We start from the raw sequence: 17,643 nt of genomic DNA, 5'->3' as shown, positions 1-17,643 counted from the left end.
CAAGTCAAAAACAACAATAACAGAAACAACAAAACAACACTGTGACTTTACAAACACCAGCGGAGAATAGACCCCAGGGCGGGGTGGACTCTCCCTTGCAGCGCCCTGAAAAGGACCCTTCAGGTAAGACAATGGTCATTTTCCAGGGCGCTGCTCTGGAGAGTCCAAAGAAGGGACATGCCCAAGCTAACTGTCACTAGGGCGGGAAGGCTCAGCCATCAGGGTCGCTCCGCTGGTATGGATGCCCTGAAGAACACGCCTCCCAAAGGCCTCCTCCGCCGATGCAAAACTGTCCAGTTTGTAATTTCGGACAAATGGAGACAGAGAAGTCCAGGTGGCCGCCTTGCAGATCTCTTCAACCGGTGCCTGAGTAGACCAGGCAGCTGTGGTGGCGGCGCTTCTAGTCGAATGTGCTGTGATATTGCGAGGCACAGGAACGGACTGTAAAACGTGGGCAAGCGCGATGCAGGCTCGCAGCCATCCGCCGATGGTAGATGAAGAGACCTTCTTGCCTTGAGAAGCTGGTTGAAAGGAGATGAATAGAGATTCGGATTTCTGAAAACTGGCCGTGCGCTTGATGTATCTGCGAATAGTCCTGCGCACATCCAGCATGTGCCAGCGTTTTTCCCTCGGGTGCCGAGGATGCGGACAAAAATCCGGAAGGACCACCTTCTGCGCCCGATGAAACCAGGAATTGACCTTCGGAATGAAGGAAGGATCCAGCCTCAGGATTACTCTGTCGTTACGAATGAGACACAAGTCCTCTCTGACTGACAAGGCAGCCAGTTCCGATATGCGACGAGCAGACGTGATAGCGACCAGAAAGACCGTCTTGAATGTGAGGTGTCTGAGACTGGCCGTCTTAAGTGGCTCAAACGGGGGCCCGATGAGGGACCGCAACACTACATTGAGATCTCAAGATGGGTATCTGTGGACCACTGGGGGTCTCAGGTTGGTCGCTCCCCTGAGAAAACTGCGGATGGTCGGATTCCGGCCAAGAGATGCGTAGCCCTCAACTGAGAGGATGGTTGACAGGGCTGCTGCCTGGCGCCTCAGGGTGTTAAGTGCCAGGCCCTTGTCCAAACCTTCCTGCAGGAAGTCCAGGATGACAGGAACCGAAGCAAGGGGCGCAGACGTACCATGAGCAGTGCACCAACTGGTGAAGGATTTCCAAGTGGCGTCGTAGATGCGCGTTGTGGACTGCCGTCGTGACGCTTGGATGGTGCCAATCACTTTGTCTGACAACTTGCCTCTGCTTAGGAGATCCCTCTCAAGTGCCAGACGGCCAGCTGCAGCCACTGGGGCTCTGGATGTTGAAGGGCCCCCTGGCTGAGAGAGATGTCCTGTGGAGGAATCCGCCACGGTGGTGTGATCGAAAGACTCACCAAGTCTGCAAACCAGGTTCTCCTGGGCCAGTACGGTGCTACCAGCAGCACCTCCGCCTCCTCTGCTAGGATCTTCCTGATGACTCTGGGAAGAAGAGGTAGCGGGGGAAAAGCGTAAAGCAGACCTTTCGGCCACGGGCCGTGCAGCGCGTTGACTCCTTCCGCCCTTGGGTCGTGGAACCTTGTGAAGAACCGCGGAAGATGCGCGTTGGCCGCGGTGGCGAACAGGTCCACCAGCGGGAGGCCGAACCTCTGGGACAGTTGCTGGAACAGCAGCGGATGTAGACGCCACTCCGAGTGGTCGACTGTGGATCTGCTCAGCCAGTCCGCCTGGGTGTTGCTCGTGCCCGAGATGTGCTCTGCCTGAAGAGAAAGAAGATACCTCTCCACCCATCGACCCAAGAGCTCCGCCTCCTTCATCAGGGATCTGGAGCGCGTTCCCCCGTCGATTGATGTGCGCCTTGGTGGCGACATTGTCTGTCATGATGCGCACGTGGTGGCCCTGAACGGTGCTCTGGAAGCGCTTGAGCGCAAGCCTGACTGCCCTCAGCTCCAGCCAGTTGATGCTGTGAGCGGCTTCGGAAGGGGACCACCTGCCCTGTGCGAGCTGGTTGTGGCAGTGGGCCCCCCAACCGAACAGGCTGGCATCCGTTGTGATGGTGAGCCTGACTGGCTCCTTGAATGGCGACCCCTTTAACAGGGCCGGAGACAACCACCACTTTAGAGAGCGACGTACCTCTGCTGGAACTGGAATCAGTCTTGTTGAGCTGCTTTTGTTTGTTCTTTGATATGGAAGCAGGAGCCACTGAAGGGGACGGGAGTGAAGTCTCGCCCAAGGCACGATTGACAGGCACGAGATCATCTTGCCGAGGAGCTGTGAGAGCTGAACCACCTTGACTAGTCGTGACTGCTGCACCTGAACGACCATCTCCCGAAGACTGGACACCCTTTCTGGGGACAGGGATACCGTGCACGAAGTGGTGTCGATGACGGCCCCTAGATGCTTCAGTCTGGTCGTGGGAACGAGATGACTTTTTTCCAGGTTGATGGTGAACCCGTGGTCCCGGAGCGCCTGCATGGTGTGTTCTAGGTCGCTGACAGCTTGTTGATGCGATGATGACAGAATGAGAACATCGTCCAGGTAACAGTGGAGTCTGACCGGACGTGACCGTCGAAAAGCCGCCACGGCTGCGAGAACCTTTGTGAATGTCCTGGGCGCCGATGATAGGCCGAATGGCAAGGCCCGGTACTGGTAATGGAGGCCCGCGTAAGAGAACCTCAGGAACTTGCGGTGGGCTTTGCGGATAGGGACGTGGAGATAGGCCTCTTTGAGGTCTATGGACGTTAGTATATCGCCTGGTCTGATGCACCCCAAGATGGACTGGAGGGATTGCATCTTGAACCTGCGATATGTCACGTGGTGATTGAACCTCTTTAGATCTAATATCCCCCTCCACCCTCCTGAGTTTTTGGGGACCAGAAACAGGATGGAGTAAAACCCTCTTCCTTCCTGGCCTGCTGGGACAGGCTCTATGGCCCTGATCTCCTTGAGGTGCCTTATCTCCTGTTCCATGAGAGATCTTTTGACTAACCCTGAGGGAACTGGACACCGGATGAAGTGGCGGGGAGGGGGGGACCAGAATTCTAGAGTGAGACCCATGCGGACCGTTTGAAGAACCCACTGGTCCGACGTGGTCTGCTCCCATTTGGCGTGAAACAACTGCAGCCGCCCTCCTATGGGAGCTGACCTGTGATGGTCATTTATACCTCCTAAAGGGTCGGGAGCCGGAGCCCCCCCGAAATGGCCGCTTGGGGAAGGGCTGTTGGCGACCTCTGTCTCGAAAGGACTGACGGTCCTGGGACCGCTCACCCTGCTGGGGATACGCCCGATGATAGGGGGCGGAACTGGTGGAGGGCTCATTGCTCCGAAAGGCCTGCCTCCTGTAAGAGCCAGGACCTTTACGATCAGGCCTCTTGGTGACTGATGGCATCACTTTCTTTTTGTCCTTGTTTTCCACAAGGACTGGATCAAGGACCTCACCAAACAGCTTGTCCCCTTTAAAGGGGGCAGTAACAAGCTTCCATTTGGAGCGCATATCCACATTCCAGTGCCTAAGCCACAGGAGGCGTCTGGAAGTAACATTAGACGCTAGGGCACGTGAGGCAAACTTAGCAGCATTCAGAGTGGCATCAGCAGTGTACTCTGTGGCTGCCATGATCTTATTGATATCCTGCCTGACTTTAACGTCCTTGGCAGGTATCTTCCTCAACAACTGCCTCAGCCACAGGAGAGCAGCCCTGGAGAAAAAGGAGGCCGAAGCGGAGGACTTAATAGCCCATGCAGCTGCCTGATGGGTCTTCTGACAAGCAGTCTCGGTTCTCTTGTCCTCAGCCTTGAGCCCCTCCAACAGGTCAGGAGGTAGCACAGAAGAGGAGGTAAGAGCCGCTACAGGGGGATCGATAGGAGGGAGCTTGAGCAGCTCCTCCAGGCTGGCATCCACCGTGTATAGCTTCTTGTCATGGCTGCTGGGGGTAGCCATGGTAGCTGGCTGCGCCCACTGTCTTTGAACTAAATTGAGGAACATCTTGGGTACAGGAACTATTTCCTGGACCGAAATGGGTTCCTCAAAGAGATCCCCAGATAGATCATCAGGGTCTACAACCTCTTGAGCTGGGGGGGTGGACCCCATGCGAGTTGAGATCTTAGCCTTATCTAAAATGGTTTTGAAATTATCCAAATTAAATAAGCCTGAAAAGGCCGGCTTTTTGGCGGGGCTTGCCTCATCCCCAGAGAATTCAGCTTCCTGCCTAGGAAGAAAATCCTCTTCCTCCTCCCAGTCTGACTCATCGGAGGCCACTGAAGAATGCAGGGACGGGGGTGGAAGGCTAGGAGCCATCTCTCTGGAATCCTCCTGGGGTTGCAAATGGTGGGTCTTGCGAGTGCGCTTGCCACCTTTTCGCATGCCTGCCTCAATGCCCTGGGAAATGGCCCTGTTAATTATTTCCTGCATTTCAGTGGATAGGTTAGGCCCTTGGGCCTCAATGGGGCGAACCCTTTGAGTGGGCCTGGGGATCAGCTGTTGAGGGGCTAAGGGCCCCATTGGAGCTGGTCCCTCCTCCATATCAGAGGGACAGGCAAAGAGATCAGCCTGATCAGCCATGGAATGGCCTGGAGAAGTTGCCATGGCCAGGGAATCCCCTTCCTCTTCACTATCAGAAATGGGGCCTCCCTGGGCTGGAGGAATTTCCCTGGAGGGCTCCCCAGGAGACACCGAAAGGGAAGATTGGGCCTGCTGTTGGTCTTTGGAAGACTGTTTTTCTAAGGCCTTCTGTCGCCTTAATGCATCTTTGTCTAGGCCTGAGCCCTGCTTGGGGCCATGCCTGGAGTAAGGCTTACTCCCTCTAATGGCCTCCCTGGCAGCTTTCCCGGCCTGTCTTACAGGGGCTCTGGAAGAGACACCCTCAGAACTCTCAGGGGCCTGATCTGCCATGGTAACAATCACTGGTTGGGACAGTAGGGGGATGGGAAAAAACCACCACTCACCACCTCCAGAAAGCCCACCGCAGCACGATGCTCCTGAGGAGACAGAGAAACTGCAAGGCCTGAAGTAGCTTGGAATCTTTAGGCGCGAGCAGAATTCGCTCCCAGCGCCTGCAGGAGAGTAAGGGAAGCGACCCAGCAGGCCACGATCCCACGCCGCTATCCCTTGCTTGGATTGGGGCCCAGGTCGCCGGTCACACCGGCCAAGTCTGACCCCACGCGGCTCCTGCAAAGAGCCAGGCACCAGGCAGCTGCGGCAAAAAACTTTTAAAAGTAGAAACGGAAGGTTGCGCAATCCAAAATGGCGGCCGGAACTCACTGCTGCTTTGCGTGCCAAATTTGAAGAGGGAAGAAGCCAAAATGGCTGCCCTGGAAGCCCACGCCGCAATTTGACTTGCTAGAAGCACAAATTGCAACGGAGGGCTTCCAGCGGGAATCGGCCCCCAGTAGGGGTGCCCCAACAGCGCTGGCGTCAGCACTCCGACCCACGCGCTTCCCCCAACAGCTGCCTGCGGCTTCGAGGAGCCAGAGCAAAGCCCCGGACTCCAGGAGAGCCGAAAGGGTGAGAAAAAAACCAATTAAAAGGGGAAAAAAACAAACTTAATTTAAAACTCACCAGCCTGCTCTAAAAAATCCTTAATTACACCGTTTTAAAAGGTATTCTTCCTCTGGAGAGTCCAAGGAATCAATCTTAGAACTGGAGAAAAATTTTAGCGCGTCCACTGGGCTAGCTGAATTGAAAAAATCTGGGGATAGTCAGCACCAGAGGCGTGGCTTAAAGTTTTCAATTCAGTTCTGGGCAGATTGGCTGTGTTTAACCCTTCTTTGGACTCTCCAGAGCAGCGCCCTGGAAAATGGGCCCGTTTCTTTTTTTTAAAAAGGCATGAATAGCCCTGGGGGGGCTTGCAGAGTGCTCCTGGGGGGTGTGGCACCCCCCCCAAAATGAGCAAAAAATGCTTTTTGTCAAAAAAATTGCATGCATACCCTTATGGAAGCTTATAGATTGCTACTGGGGGCTGGGGGCTTGGGGGGGGGGAACGGCTCATTTTTTGCTCATTTCTGCTCTCCCCAGCCCCCAGGAGCTCTCTGAAAGCTTCCATAAGGGTATGCATGGCCATTTTGGTGAAGGGGACCGGCCTTTAGAAGGCAAAAAAATACTGTATTCAGTGTATAAGACGCACCCAGATTTTCAGCCTCTTTTTTGAGGGAAAAAGGTGTGTCTTATACTCCGAAAAATACGGTAAGCTACCCCAAAACGTAAGGGTGAGAAAGAAAAATTGTAACAAAACAAGTCCAGGCTCTACCCAAGTCATCAAAGTTACTAAAAATAACAAACAAGACATGTCAGAAAAACATTATCCTATATAATCTATTGAGAAAACAAAATGAGGGGCGTGGATCTGAGAATTAATGTCACTGAAGACCAATAATGTTTTCCACAAAGAAAATAGCATGACTAATTGTAAGCTATACACGGACAATGAGAAACTAGACACAGTGGCTGAATCTGTATTCCCTCTTAGAATGTTTATTCAAGAAAAGCCAGTGGATGAAGACACTGTAAGATTTATAAAACCGATAGGAAGATAGCAGGCAATTTGTAGGCTGTTGTGTGGAATGAAAGTGTATTGAAAAAAGCAAAAATAGCTTTGTATAAGACTGTGCTTCTGCTAATGCTATTATAGTCAGTTTTGAGATGGGATGATCACTTAGTCAGGAGAATTGTAAAAGTAATTCAGTGTTGTAGGAATCGCTTACTTAACAAGTGGTAAAACAAGATGAAATACAATCCATGCTGGGACTTAAAAGCAGGATTACCTTTTCACCTTTTTGCCCTCCTTCTCCAGGTCCCCCATCAACCTGTAGACCATAAATGAAATAGTACATCAGGCATATGCAAAATCAAGGTTTAAAACAACATACTGGAAACAAAAATATGGCACTCACAACTTGGCCTGGAGGACCCGGCTCTCCCTAAAGAGAAAAGAGGACAAAAAACCAACAATGATTAAAATAAGAAGAGGCAATTTTATAGTGCTTGTAATATGTTTCTTTTTTTCCCTTATGGATGGCATTATACACATTTAATAGATTGAAAGATAGCTAGTTCTTATTTGGTGTCCACAAATCACTGGAGGCATTCCTGAAATATCTCTTTTCTGTAATTTGTAGTGATTGCCCAGGTATTTGCAATTCAGAGATAGTAAACCAAGTACAGGAACCCAAGAAAAGGCACAGAAAAAGAGCAGCATGGATGGAGAGAAGAAACACTGCTATATTTACCACTACTCCCTCCTCTGTAACTTCTGGGTCAGCTGTCCCTTCACAGAAGTAGGTGCTACACAGCCCTTGGAATAGCAATAGCACTTAGACTTCTATACCGCTTCACAGTGCTTTTACAGCCTTCTCTAAGAGGTTTTATAGAGTCAGCATATTGCCCACAACAATCTGGGTCTTCATTTTACCCACTTCAGAAGGATGGAAGGCTGAGTCAACCTTGAGCCTGGTGAGAGTCGAATTGCCGAATTGCTGGCAGCCAGCAGTCAGCAGAAGTAGCCTGCAGTATTGCACTCTAACCACTGTGCCACTATGGATCTTGGAACCTAGGCCAGTGATTGTTGCTGGTCACACACTACCTTTTGTTTTCCTACACATTTAGTGTGAATTAGAAGAAGCATATACTATACCTGAGTTACAAAAATCTGGATGACTATTACATATCTGCAGAGAAACTGCTTTTTTCTACAATGGTAGAGAAGAAGTAGGTGTGTGACCATATGTTTTCCTCTTTTCTGCTCTCAACTCCTGCACTCTGGATGGGGTACTTGGAGCCTGGGACTTCTTAGCAGGGGTGGGCATCTGAGAGATATGCTTTGAGGTCCACAATGCTTTACCCTTGCCTTGCCTTGCCTTGCCCAACCGAAATGAATTCTTGCCCTTATACTTCAAGCTTTCAAGAATGGATGCAGAGAGGCTTTGTGCTTTTGAGCGAAGCATCTTCTCAATTTGCAGAGGTCTATTCTTTATACCTGTTTAAATATTATTATCAAACAATCCTTTCCTACCTAGAAATCACTTGCTCCCAACTTGTAGTTTCAGTCCTCGTAACCTGGTTACCGTAACCTCGTAACCTGCTTCCCTCTATATTTGTGGTCAGTTTCAATATATAACAACCCAGAGACCAAATAGATTTAGACTGGGAAGAACAAACTTGAGTAGGAAAAAGATTCCTTGAAAATGGCAGGGTAACTTACAGGACTCCCTCGATCACCCTTTGACCCTGATGGTCCAGGGCTGCCCTATAAAAGAAAAGAACATTTTTGTAAACTGGACAATGTTCCACAGTCAAATTATGCAATGATACTTGAAAATGGGAAGGAGCTCTTACGTTTCTCCCATCTTCACCTGGGTCTCCCTGGTCTCCCTTCTCACCAGCAAGGCCTCTGATGCCTGGCGGACCCTGTATAATAAAAATAGAAATGAAGACTCTATAGAATCAGATAATTGCATACATAGAGATATCTTTTCTTGGAATTAGCTAGTCAAGGATTGGACTTGAAAAAATAATGCTAGAAAATACTCCAACTTTATACAAGACTAGCAGATTATAATAACCTTTCAGTCTATTTAGGAGGAGAAGTAGAGGCATGTGGTGGAGTTAAGAGAGTAATCAATCTGGCGTCATTACATTGCCACAGACAATTCAAGTTCACACACACTCCAAATACCATTAACTCTTATGTAGTGCCAATTTAGTATCGACTGTGAGTTGACTGAATTCCTGTGTATAGGCTTGAGCAATAAATCTTTTTCGAACTGCAATTTAAGGTATGGCCCTGATACTTTGCACCTGACAGTCCACAGGTCTTGCACACTGCTGATGCAAACCACCTTTTCAAGCTACATGCAGACAAAAACTTTAGAGGAGGAAAGTATTCTTTAGTTTCTGGCTCAGGCTACAACAACAAAAACTCATTCATTTACTTTACTGCCAAACTGAAAAGATGCCTGGCAGCTTAATACATAAAATATTAAATGTGATATTTGAACTCATAAGCTCAGATACATGATCAGTTCAAAAATGTCATTTTCCAAATGGCCTCCAAAGGCAGCCCCATGCACTGAAGCAACGCAATGCTCTCCAACCTCTGTGAATCTACAACACCGCTTATATTCCTTTTCTCATTTTAAGAGGAACTCTTAGGTTGTGCTCCTATAATACTTACCCGTGGACCTTTCTCTCCAGGTTTCCCAGGTAGGCCTGGCTCACCCTATGGAAAAAAGAAAAAGCATTAAAAAAGTAAAATAAAATAAAAAGTAGCATCAGAATGGATAATAAATAAGTGGAGACAATTACTTACAGAGATTCCTTCTTCTCCTTTGTCACCTCTTTCACCCTAAAATCCACAGCAGAAAGATTACCTCCTACCATTGCTTCTATCATACACTCTGTGTTTGAATATACTTCGTGTCCTAGCCTTGCAATATAACAGGTTAGCATGTCAAAAGAAAAATACTTGCTACAAATTCATCTCTTTCTGCAGGTCCATGAGATGAAAATTATTTCATGCAAACTTTTCCATGCAGGATGTATACCCTGCAGGATGCAGCTGCAGCATTTCTTATACAAGTAGTCTTCAACTTACAACAGTTCATTTAGTGACCATACAAAGTTACAGCGGCACTGAAGAAAAGTGACATGACCGTTTTTCCACACTTACAACCTTTGTAGCATTACCATGATTAGGTGATCAACATTCAGATGCTTGGCAACTGACTCATATTTATGACGGTTGCAGTGTCCTGGGATCAGGTTATCACCTTTTGCAACCTTCTGACATGCAAAGTCAATGGGGAATCGAAATTCACTTAACAATGTTACTAACTTAACAACGACAGTGATTCACTTAACAACTGTGGCTAGAAAAGTTGTAAAATGGAGCAAAACTCACTGTCTCGTTTAGCAACAGCAATTTTGGGCTCAATTGTGGTCATAAGTCAAGGAGTACCTATAAATGGCCTTCAGGTAGCTTCATGTATGCCTATGAAAATAAACCTGACCTTGCAGGAAGTAAGTTCTGCTAAATAAGTTAGATTGGAAGATTATATCTTCCGGCGACCTGAGGAGAAATTAATCCAGTTTTGAGATCACTAGTGATGTGATGCTCAAAGATGACATGCTACTATTGTGATGACCCTCTCTTAAAAGTTTCTATGGAAGTCATGCCCTTGCAGCTTCACCAGTTCTTCTATTAGACATGATTGAGGTACTCTCAATCAGTTCTGTTAGTCAAGAAGATTTATGATGGAATCCATTGGATCACCATTCTAACTGAAGACTGTTTATAGCTACAGTACTACTGACATAAAAGTTAAAAAAATATAGAGGACAGTATGCATTTATAAATGAATATTTATGTTACCTAGTTACCAAATGCAAGAAAAAAGGTAGACTTGTTTCTTACCTCTTTTCCTCGTGGGCCAGTTGGTCCTGCAGGACCTGATCTTCCTGACTCTCCTCTCTCCCCTGGTTCTCCTGGATCACCCTGAGGAAGTGAATCACCCCAGGACCGGGCGGGGGTGGGGGAATAAACTAAATACAGCAAAATTCTGAAGCAAATTAAGTCTAATGACTAACATTCACGAAAATAAGCTAAGAAACCTTCTACTCCCACTTTGATTTACTATCTAATAGTAACAGCTGCACCAAAACACCTTCCAATGGTCTATCAAAAGTCTAAGCTGAAGGTAACCCAATGCATCCAACCAGACCTATAGCTGAGTGCTGCTAAAAACTGTGTCTTTCCAGTAACAACAACTTGAAGAACACTCCCAAATTGTCCACCCACCCAAGACTGGTTATGCATCATTACCATACTCGTCTAAGATCCACCCACCTAGCTCAGAGCCCAAATCAACGGCCTTTTCCTCCCTTCCTCCAATGCACAATAATCACCTTTGGGCCAATTTTGCCAGTCAGTCCTGTGAGTCCCTGAAAGAAAAAAGAAAACTTAATTATTATGATTCAAATGATTAAGTCAGGAAAACTGCATAAGGAAGGTTGTTGCACAAGGGCTAAGAAATACTTTATGAAAAAAAGCAGAGCTTTATTACCTATTAGTGGTTGCAAGAATACCCTACATTGCTCTGCATTCTGTAGTGAATGCACAAACTGATTAGGTCTATATCTAGTATTAGTACAAAGAGAAGTAACACTTGAGTCTTCTTTAATTAGACCCGATGGACTAGGAGCCAAAGCATTGCACTGATGTCAGCTCATTAAATTGAAATGCAACTAGGGAGTCTAGTGGTCTATTTTACAGGGATCCCTTCCCTTTTTGAATGAAAAAAGGGGGAATAAAAGAGCTTTAAAGATGTACCATTGGCATGAATTTAGGACTCACATTTTCTCCTTGTTCCCCAGGTGGGCCAGGTGGGCCAGGGACACTAAGACCAGGAGCTCCCTGAATAAAAAGAAAAAAAAAGAATAGAAGCACTTAAAAGGATGTCATATATTCATATATGTATATCCATAATCATCATTATGAATAAGGTTATCATCTTTAAGATCAGATTCACAAATATTGAGAAGATCTGGAAAATGTTCTGTGATGAAAAGAAATTGAATCACAAAGTGCATTTGGGGGTGGGGGTATTTATCAGTGAATTGAAATATGTCTGGTGAAAGATCTGATGAAATGGTGCAAGTCTGAAGGGCCCATATTTGGAAATATGAGTCTGAAGGGCCCATATTTGGAAATATGAGTCTGAAGGGCCCGTATTTGGAAATATGAGTCTGAAGGACCATATTTGGGAAGAAGAAATATATTCCTCACTTCTATCAAAGAAGAACCATCATCCCATTCTAATAATGAAGCCAACAGTAATTTTCACAGCCATGTGAGCCTGGTCCTCACTTTTGCTCTCCAAGGCAGATAAGGTAATAATCAGGCTATATCTAAAAGTGAAAACAAGTCTTGACAGAAATCGAAGCAATCAACATCCCAGTTTGCTGTTCATCAGGAAAATAAAAATCAACTTTATTTATTTATAAAATTAATTGGCCACCCACCTTACCTCGGGGTTACATGGATTGTTTTATCAGGCTGCATTACCATAATCAATATATTATGATATTTCATCATAACCTTGAGTACTCACACGTTCTCCTTTGTCCCCAGCATCTCCTCTAAGTCCAGGTGGACCTTCAGGTCCTGTAAGACCTCTTTCTCCCTGAAAACAGGAAAACAATCACAACATCAATGTTGGCATGACAGTATTCCTACTTCCCATGTGATACATTTAAGTTGAGCACTGCTTTTTTCTTATTAAATCAAATTACAAAATGAAACTACTGGAAAAAGAGAGCCATAATAGTCTTGTGAAATAGTTTCTGTATGCCAACTTCCCTGCTACAACTAATATACATTAAAACAGAATACACTACACTGCGTATTCCTTACATCTGTAACAAGTGATTTGTTCCTGGACAGTTACCTTATCTCCTTTAATTCCAGTAAGGCTGGATGCCTAGAAGAAATATAACAAAGATAACTGTTGAGACTTTTTCAGATCATATTCCAGAAATGAAAACTTATAAAAAAGCACTTCCTAGTGGATAGGATTGTATGAACGTTCATACAATTATGTTCATAATTGTATGAACGTAACTATGCCAGGACAGATGGATAATGAAGTTCTCCATAGCTGACTTGGCCAGATGAAGAAAAAATATAGTCTTTCCTAGACCAGGCATTAAACAACCAGAAAAAGAGAAAACTAGGATGAAGATGAAAGGTGTTTTACCCACTCTAGCTGTTTATCGTATTTATGATGGCTGATTACAATGGGACACTTACCGGCAGTCCAGGTAGACCAGGCTCTCCTCTCTCTCCCTAGGTCAGAAAGTAACACAGGAAACATGTTAGGGCAGCCCAAATTGTTTAAGTTTTATGATAAGGATTTACCACTATTGATTTCCACTGACGACTTTATAACCTCATAAACATCAGGCAAAGCACTGTACCTTCACTCCCTTTGCTCATTGTAAGACCACATCTTAGTTTTACTGGGAGTTATGATCAGTAAACTGGACTCCCAAGAATCTGAGAGCAAAATTTCATTCAGCCCGTTGTATATGATATTGTTGTGTGGGAACAGGCTGCTTCATGTTAATTTGCATTTCAGTAAGCTCTGGATACAGGGATGTGTTGTCAACTGTTTTCACCAGTGATACAGGCCAGGCATTCAGAGCTCAGACCTGCACAAATTTGTGGCTCACCAGATAAGCCAGTATTCTAAATGACCAAATCTGAGCCAATTTCATAGCAGTAAGAACTGGAAATTAGTATTAATGTAAACAGAAATAGTCAAAAGCAATGCAAGCATTCAACTATCAATATTGTTCTTACATAAATGGGAATGGCAGGTTACATTACTACTGTATTTTTTGGAGTATAAGACACACTCTCCCCCCCCCCCCCCAAAAGGGGGTGAAAATTTGGGTGTGTCTTATACACCGAATGTAGCCAAAAACACAAGGCACGGAGGAGGTGATGGTCTGTGGCAATCCCTGTGGCCTGGAACAGCTGATTGGGGGTATTCCAGGAGGCTGATCCACCTGCCAATCAGCTGCTCATGCTGAATTAGGCTGCAATAATGTGCTGAAGCTGACCTGGCTGTCCACTATTTGCTGCAAGGACATGACAGAGTTTGCAGCAGCAATCACATTCAGAAAGCACACATAAGTAACTGATTCAGCAGGATTCAATAACCTCTCTTTATTTATAATATAACACATTATGTAAATATGCAATACCAAAAGGAGATTTTCCAACTTGGTAGTACAGTTTTAATTTCAGATATCAGCACAGCATGCAGCTTTAGTATAGAACAAGCCACGGCCTGGCTCCTTGCTGTCTCCTTCCTTGTTGCTCACACAGCAAATACTGTTTGTTTCCAAACAGCCCTCAACGCTCTCACACACTGACAGGAAGCTAGCCAGATGAATACCATGGATGCTGGTAGGCAGAGGCAGAAAATTTCCCCCCTTATTTTCTTCCTCAAAAATTAAAGTGTGTCTTATACTCCGGAGCGTCTTATACTCCAAAAAATACGGTAATTCCTTTCAGATTTAAGAGCCCTGCTGTGTAAGCATATTTCCAATATAAATAAGAGCATTTGCCGAAAGTTTAAGAACCCTTACTTGTTCTCCTCGAGGCCCAGATGGTCCTTGTAAGCCCTATTTAAAAAAAAAAAGGGGGGGGGGAATAGTTATTATTCAGAATATTATTATTATTTTATTATTTATTATTATTATTATTTATTAGTGTTTATATACCGCCCCCTCTCTCGAAAGGGACTCGGGGCGGTGTACAGTCCGTATCAAAGTACAACAAATTAAAACATAGTAGTAACTACATAAATACATGTAGGAGAGGAGGATAAAATATGCCAAACTGTACAGCTAAATAAATAAATCGATACAAAAGTTTAAAATCCCAATGTCATATCAGGTTAAGTTTAAAACACTATCCCTCTAAAAACCAGTAAGAATGTATATGCCAGGAGGTAGACGTTACAAATTATGCCAGACCAGCCAGTCGGAACAGGTGTGTCTTCAGTTTCTGTCGGAAGGAGCGGAGGTCAGTAGTGGTTCTAATGTCGGGGGGGAGGTCATTCCAGAAGGTTGGGCCCATCACAGAGAAGGCCCTACTCCTCGGTGTCGCCCGTTGGCATTGCCTCGTGGACGGCACCAGGAGAAGGCCCTCCCTGTGAGAGCGAATTGGCTGCAGGGATGTATGTGGGAGGATGTGATCCCGCAGGTAACTAGGCCCTATGCCATGGAGCACTTTAAAGATGGTGATCAGGACCTTGAAACGCACCCGAAAGACCACAGGCAGCCAGTGCAGCTCGCGCAGGAGAGGTGTTACGTGGGAGTACCTAGTACTCCCCATGACTACCCGCGCGGCTGCGTTCTGGACTAGCTGCAGTCTTCGGGCGCGTCCCAAGGGAAGCCCCATGTAGAGAGCGTTACAGTAGTCCAGGCGAGACGTCACCAGTGCATGAGTGACTGTGCGTAGGGCATCACGGTCCAGAAGGGGGCGCAATTGGCGCACCAGGCGAACCTGGTGGAACGCCCCCCTTGCCACGGCTGCCACATGATCATCCATTGACAGCCGGGCATCTAGGAGGACGCCCAAATTGCGCGCCCGTTCCACAGGGGGCAATTGTTCGCCCCCTATGGCCAGTGATGGAATCAGCTGGCTGAACCGAGGTGCCGGTAGCCACAGCCACTCAGTCTTGGAGGGGTTGAGTTTGAGTCTGTTGTCCCCCATCCAGACCCCGACGGCTTCCAAACACCGGGACATCACTTCGACAGCCTCGTTGGGGTGGCTTGGGGTTGAGATGTACAACTGAGTATCATCAGCGTACAGAAGGGGCGAGAGGACCGACCCCTGCGGCACCCCACAAGAGAGTGGCCTCGGGGTCGACCTCTGCCCCCCAGTCAACACATATTGCATCCGGCCGGAGAGGTAGGAGCCGAACCACCGTAACACGGTGCCTCCGACTCCCATCCCCTCCAGCCGGCGCAGTAGGATACCATGGTCGATGGTATCAAAAGCCGCTGAGAGGTCTAATAGGACCAGGATAGAGGAACAACCTCTATCTCTGGCCCTCCAGAGATCATCCACCAATGCGACCAAGGCTGTCTCGGTGCTGTGCCCGGGTCGGAAGCCAGACTGGCGTGGGTCTAGATATACAGATTCGTCGAGGCGACGTGGAAATTGCTGCGCCACCACATTCTCAACAACCTTCGCTAAAAAGGGGAGGTTGGAGACTGGACGGTAATTAGCTAGCTCCGTTGGGTCAAGTGAAGGCCTCTTGAGCAGGGGCCTCACCACCGCCTCTTTCAAGGCAGTCGGTAAGGAAACCTCGCTCAATGAGGCGTTCACCAGGCCCAGAAGCCAGCCTCGCGTCACCTCCCAGGATGCCAGTACCAACCAGGAGGGGCACGGGTCCATTGAACATGTGGTGGGTCGCAGCCGTCCACGCAACCCGTCTAAATCCTCGGGGGCAACAGAGTCAAACTCCTCCCAGAGTGGGCTCACAAGACTCACTGATGACGGCTCGTCCGGTCCACTGGAGGGGGCCCATCCGCTCCGGATCTGAGCGACTTTGTCCTGCAGATATTCCCCAAACTCCTCTGCTCTTCCCTGCAAGGGTGCCTCCCGCGTCTCCTGCGACAGGAGAGAGCGGGTCACCCTAAACAGGGCGGCAGGGCGGTTATCCGCAGACGCAATGAGAGCGGCACAATATCTACGTTTGGCCGTTCTCAATGCCACAAGGTAGGTCCGTAAATAGGCTCTTACCTGTGTTCGGTCAGATTCGGAGCGTGAGGACCTCCACCTGCTCTCTAGACGTCTCCTATGGCGCTTCATCACCCTAAGCTCCTCGGTGTACCAGGGAGCCCGGGTGGGTCGCTGCCGCAGGAGAGGTCGCAGAGGCGCAACCTGGTCCAAGGCCCCCGCCGTCGCCCTATTCCAGGCGTCGACTAGGTCCTCCGACCGAGCGCGGGTCAGGGCTACAGGTAAAGGCCCAAGCTCCGTCTGGAACCTATCCGGTTCCATCAAGTGCTTGGGGCGGTACCAGCTTGAACAAACTGGCTCCGCCTCCTTGCGGTGGGGGGTAGCGCCAGGGAAGTCCAGCCGGAGACATGAGTGATCTGACCATGACAGGGGCGTAATCTCTAAATCCCCTATTCCCAGATCACTCGTCCACTGCTCAGATACAAAGACAAGGTCCAGTGTGTGGCCGCCTTCGTGTGTGGGGCCCTGAATTAATTGGGTCAGGCCCATGGCTGTCATGGAAGCCATGAACTCCCGAGCCACCTCGGACGCTGCTCCCGTCGACGGCAGGTTGAAATCCCCCATAACCAGAAGTTTGGGTATCTCAACCGCCGTCTCCGAGACCAGCTCGAGGAGCTCGGGCAGGGCCGCTGACGTATAGCGAGGAGCCAAGTATACAATCAGCAGACCCCACTGCCTCCCTGGGCCCCATTTCATACCCAGCGACTCACACCCGGGTATCTGAGGAACAGTGAACTCCCTCGGCTCTAGACAGTCCCGTATAACTACCGCCACCCCACCACCCTTACCCAGGGCCCGAGGCTGATGGAATGCACGGAAACCCGGTGGGCACATTTCCACAAGGGGTAAACCACCCTCGTGACCCAACCAGGTCTCCGTTATCCCTGCAAGGTCCAGCTCCCCCTCCGAGATCAACTCGTCAATGAGGGGGGCCTTGTTGGTCACGGACCTTGCATTGCAGAGCATCAGCCTCAGGCCCTGGCTCTGTAGTTCCCGACCACCTAGGCTGCGGGGGTTGGTACAAACGACCGGGTGTAGCCAGCAGCCACGGTCTCCCAACCGACCTTGCGATCTTTTCTTGTCCTCGCATCCCCCCCTCCCCGCGACTGTTGTAATAAAACAACCCTCTGCTGGAATAACTTGTTCCCTCTCCCCCCTCACCCCGCTCACTTCCTTCGTAGACTCACCTGTTTGTCTGGCGCTGGCTTCCCTCCTGGCCTGGTTATCCCCCCTCCCCTTCCTAGAACCCCCTAAAAACACAATAAAACATTTTGATAAAAAGCCCCTCAGCTTCCTTTTCCATAACCATGGATCTCATACTAGGCAGCAGTAACAGGAGGAATTCTTG

At 48.2% G+C, this 17,643-nt stretch overlaps 1 protein-coding gene across 3 annotated transcripts in view; it reads right to left on the bottom strand.

The window, feature by feature from the left end:
- COL7A1 (collagen type VII alpha 1 chain) overlaps positions 1-17,643 on the bottom strand; it is a 152,750-nt gene that overhangs the window by 71,590 nt on the left and 63,517 nt on the right. For all 3 annotated transcript variants that reach the window (XM_081938128.1, XM_081938129.1, XM_081938130.1), the window contains exons 48-60: positions 14,132-14,167; positions 12,786-12,821; positions 12,424-12,456; positions 12,088-12,159; positions 11,331-11,390; positions 10,883-10,918; positions 10,392-10,472; positions 9,288-9,323; positions 9,153-9,197; positions 8,315-8,386; positions 8,181-8,225; positions 6,874-6,900; positions 6,745-6,786 (exon numbers count right to left, since the gene is read on the bottom strand). In XM_081938128.1, coding sequence (XP_081794254.1) covers positions 6,745-6,786; positions 6,874-6,900; positions 8,181-8,225; positions 8,315-8,386; positions 9,153-9,197; positions 9,288-9,323; positions 10,392-10,472; positions 10,883-10,918; positions 11,331-11,390; positions 12,088-12,159; positions 12,424-12,456; positions 12,786-12,821; positions 14,132-14,167 — 621 coding nt within the window. The remainder of the gene's footprint in view (positions 1-6,744; positions 6,787-6,873; positions 6,901-8,180; positions 8,226-8,314; positions 8,387-9,152; positions 9,198-9,287; positions 9,324-10,391; positions 10,473-10,882; positions 10,919-11,330; positions 11,391-12,087; positions 12,160-12,423; positions 12,457-12,785; positions 12,822-14,131; positions 14,168-17,643) is intronic.

Source organism: Natrix helvetica (genome assembly GCF_964273705.1).
Source record: "Natrix helvetica genome assembly, chromosome: 1".
Classification (NCBI taxonomy): domain Eukaryota; kingdom Metazoa; phylum Chordata; class Lepidosauria; order Squamata; family Natricidae; genus Natrix; species Natrix helvetica.
This window is presented reverse-complemented; position numbering and strand designations above follow the sequence as displayed.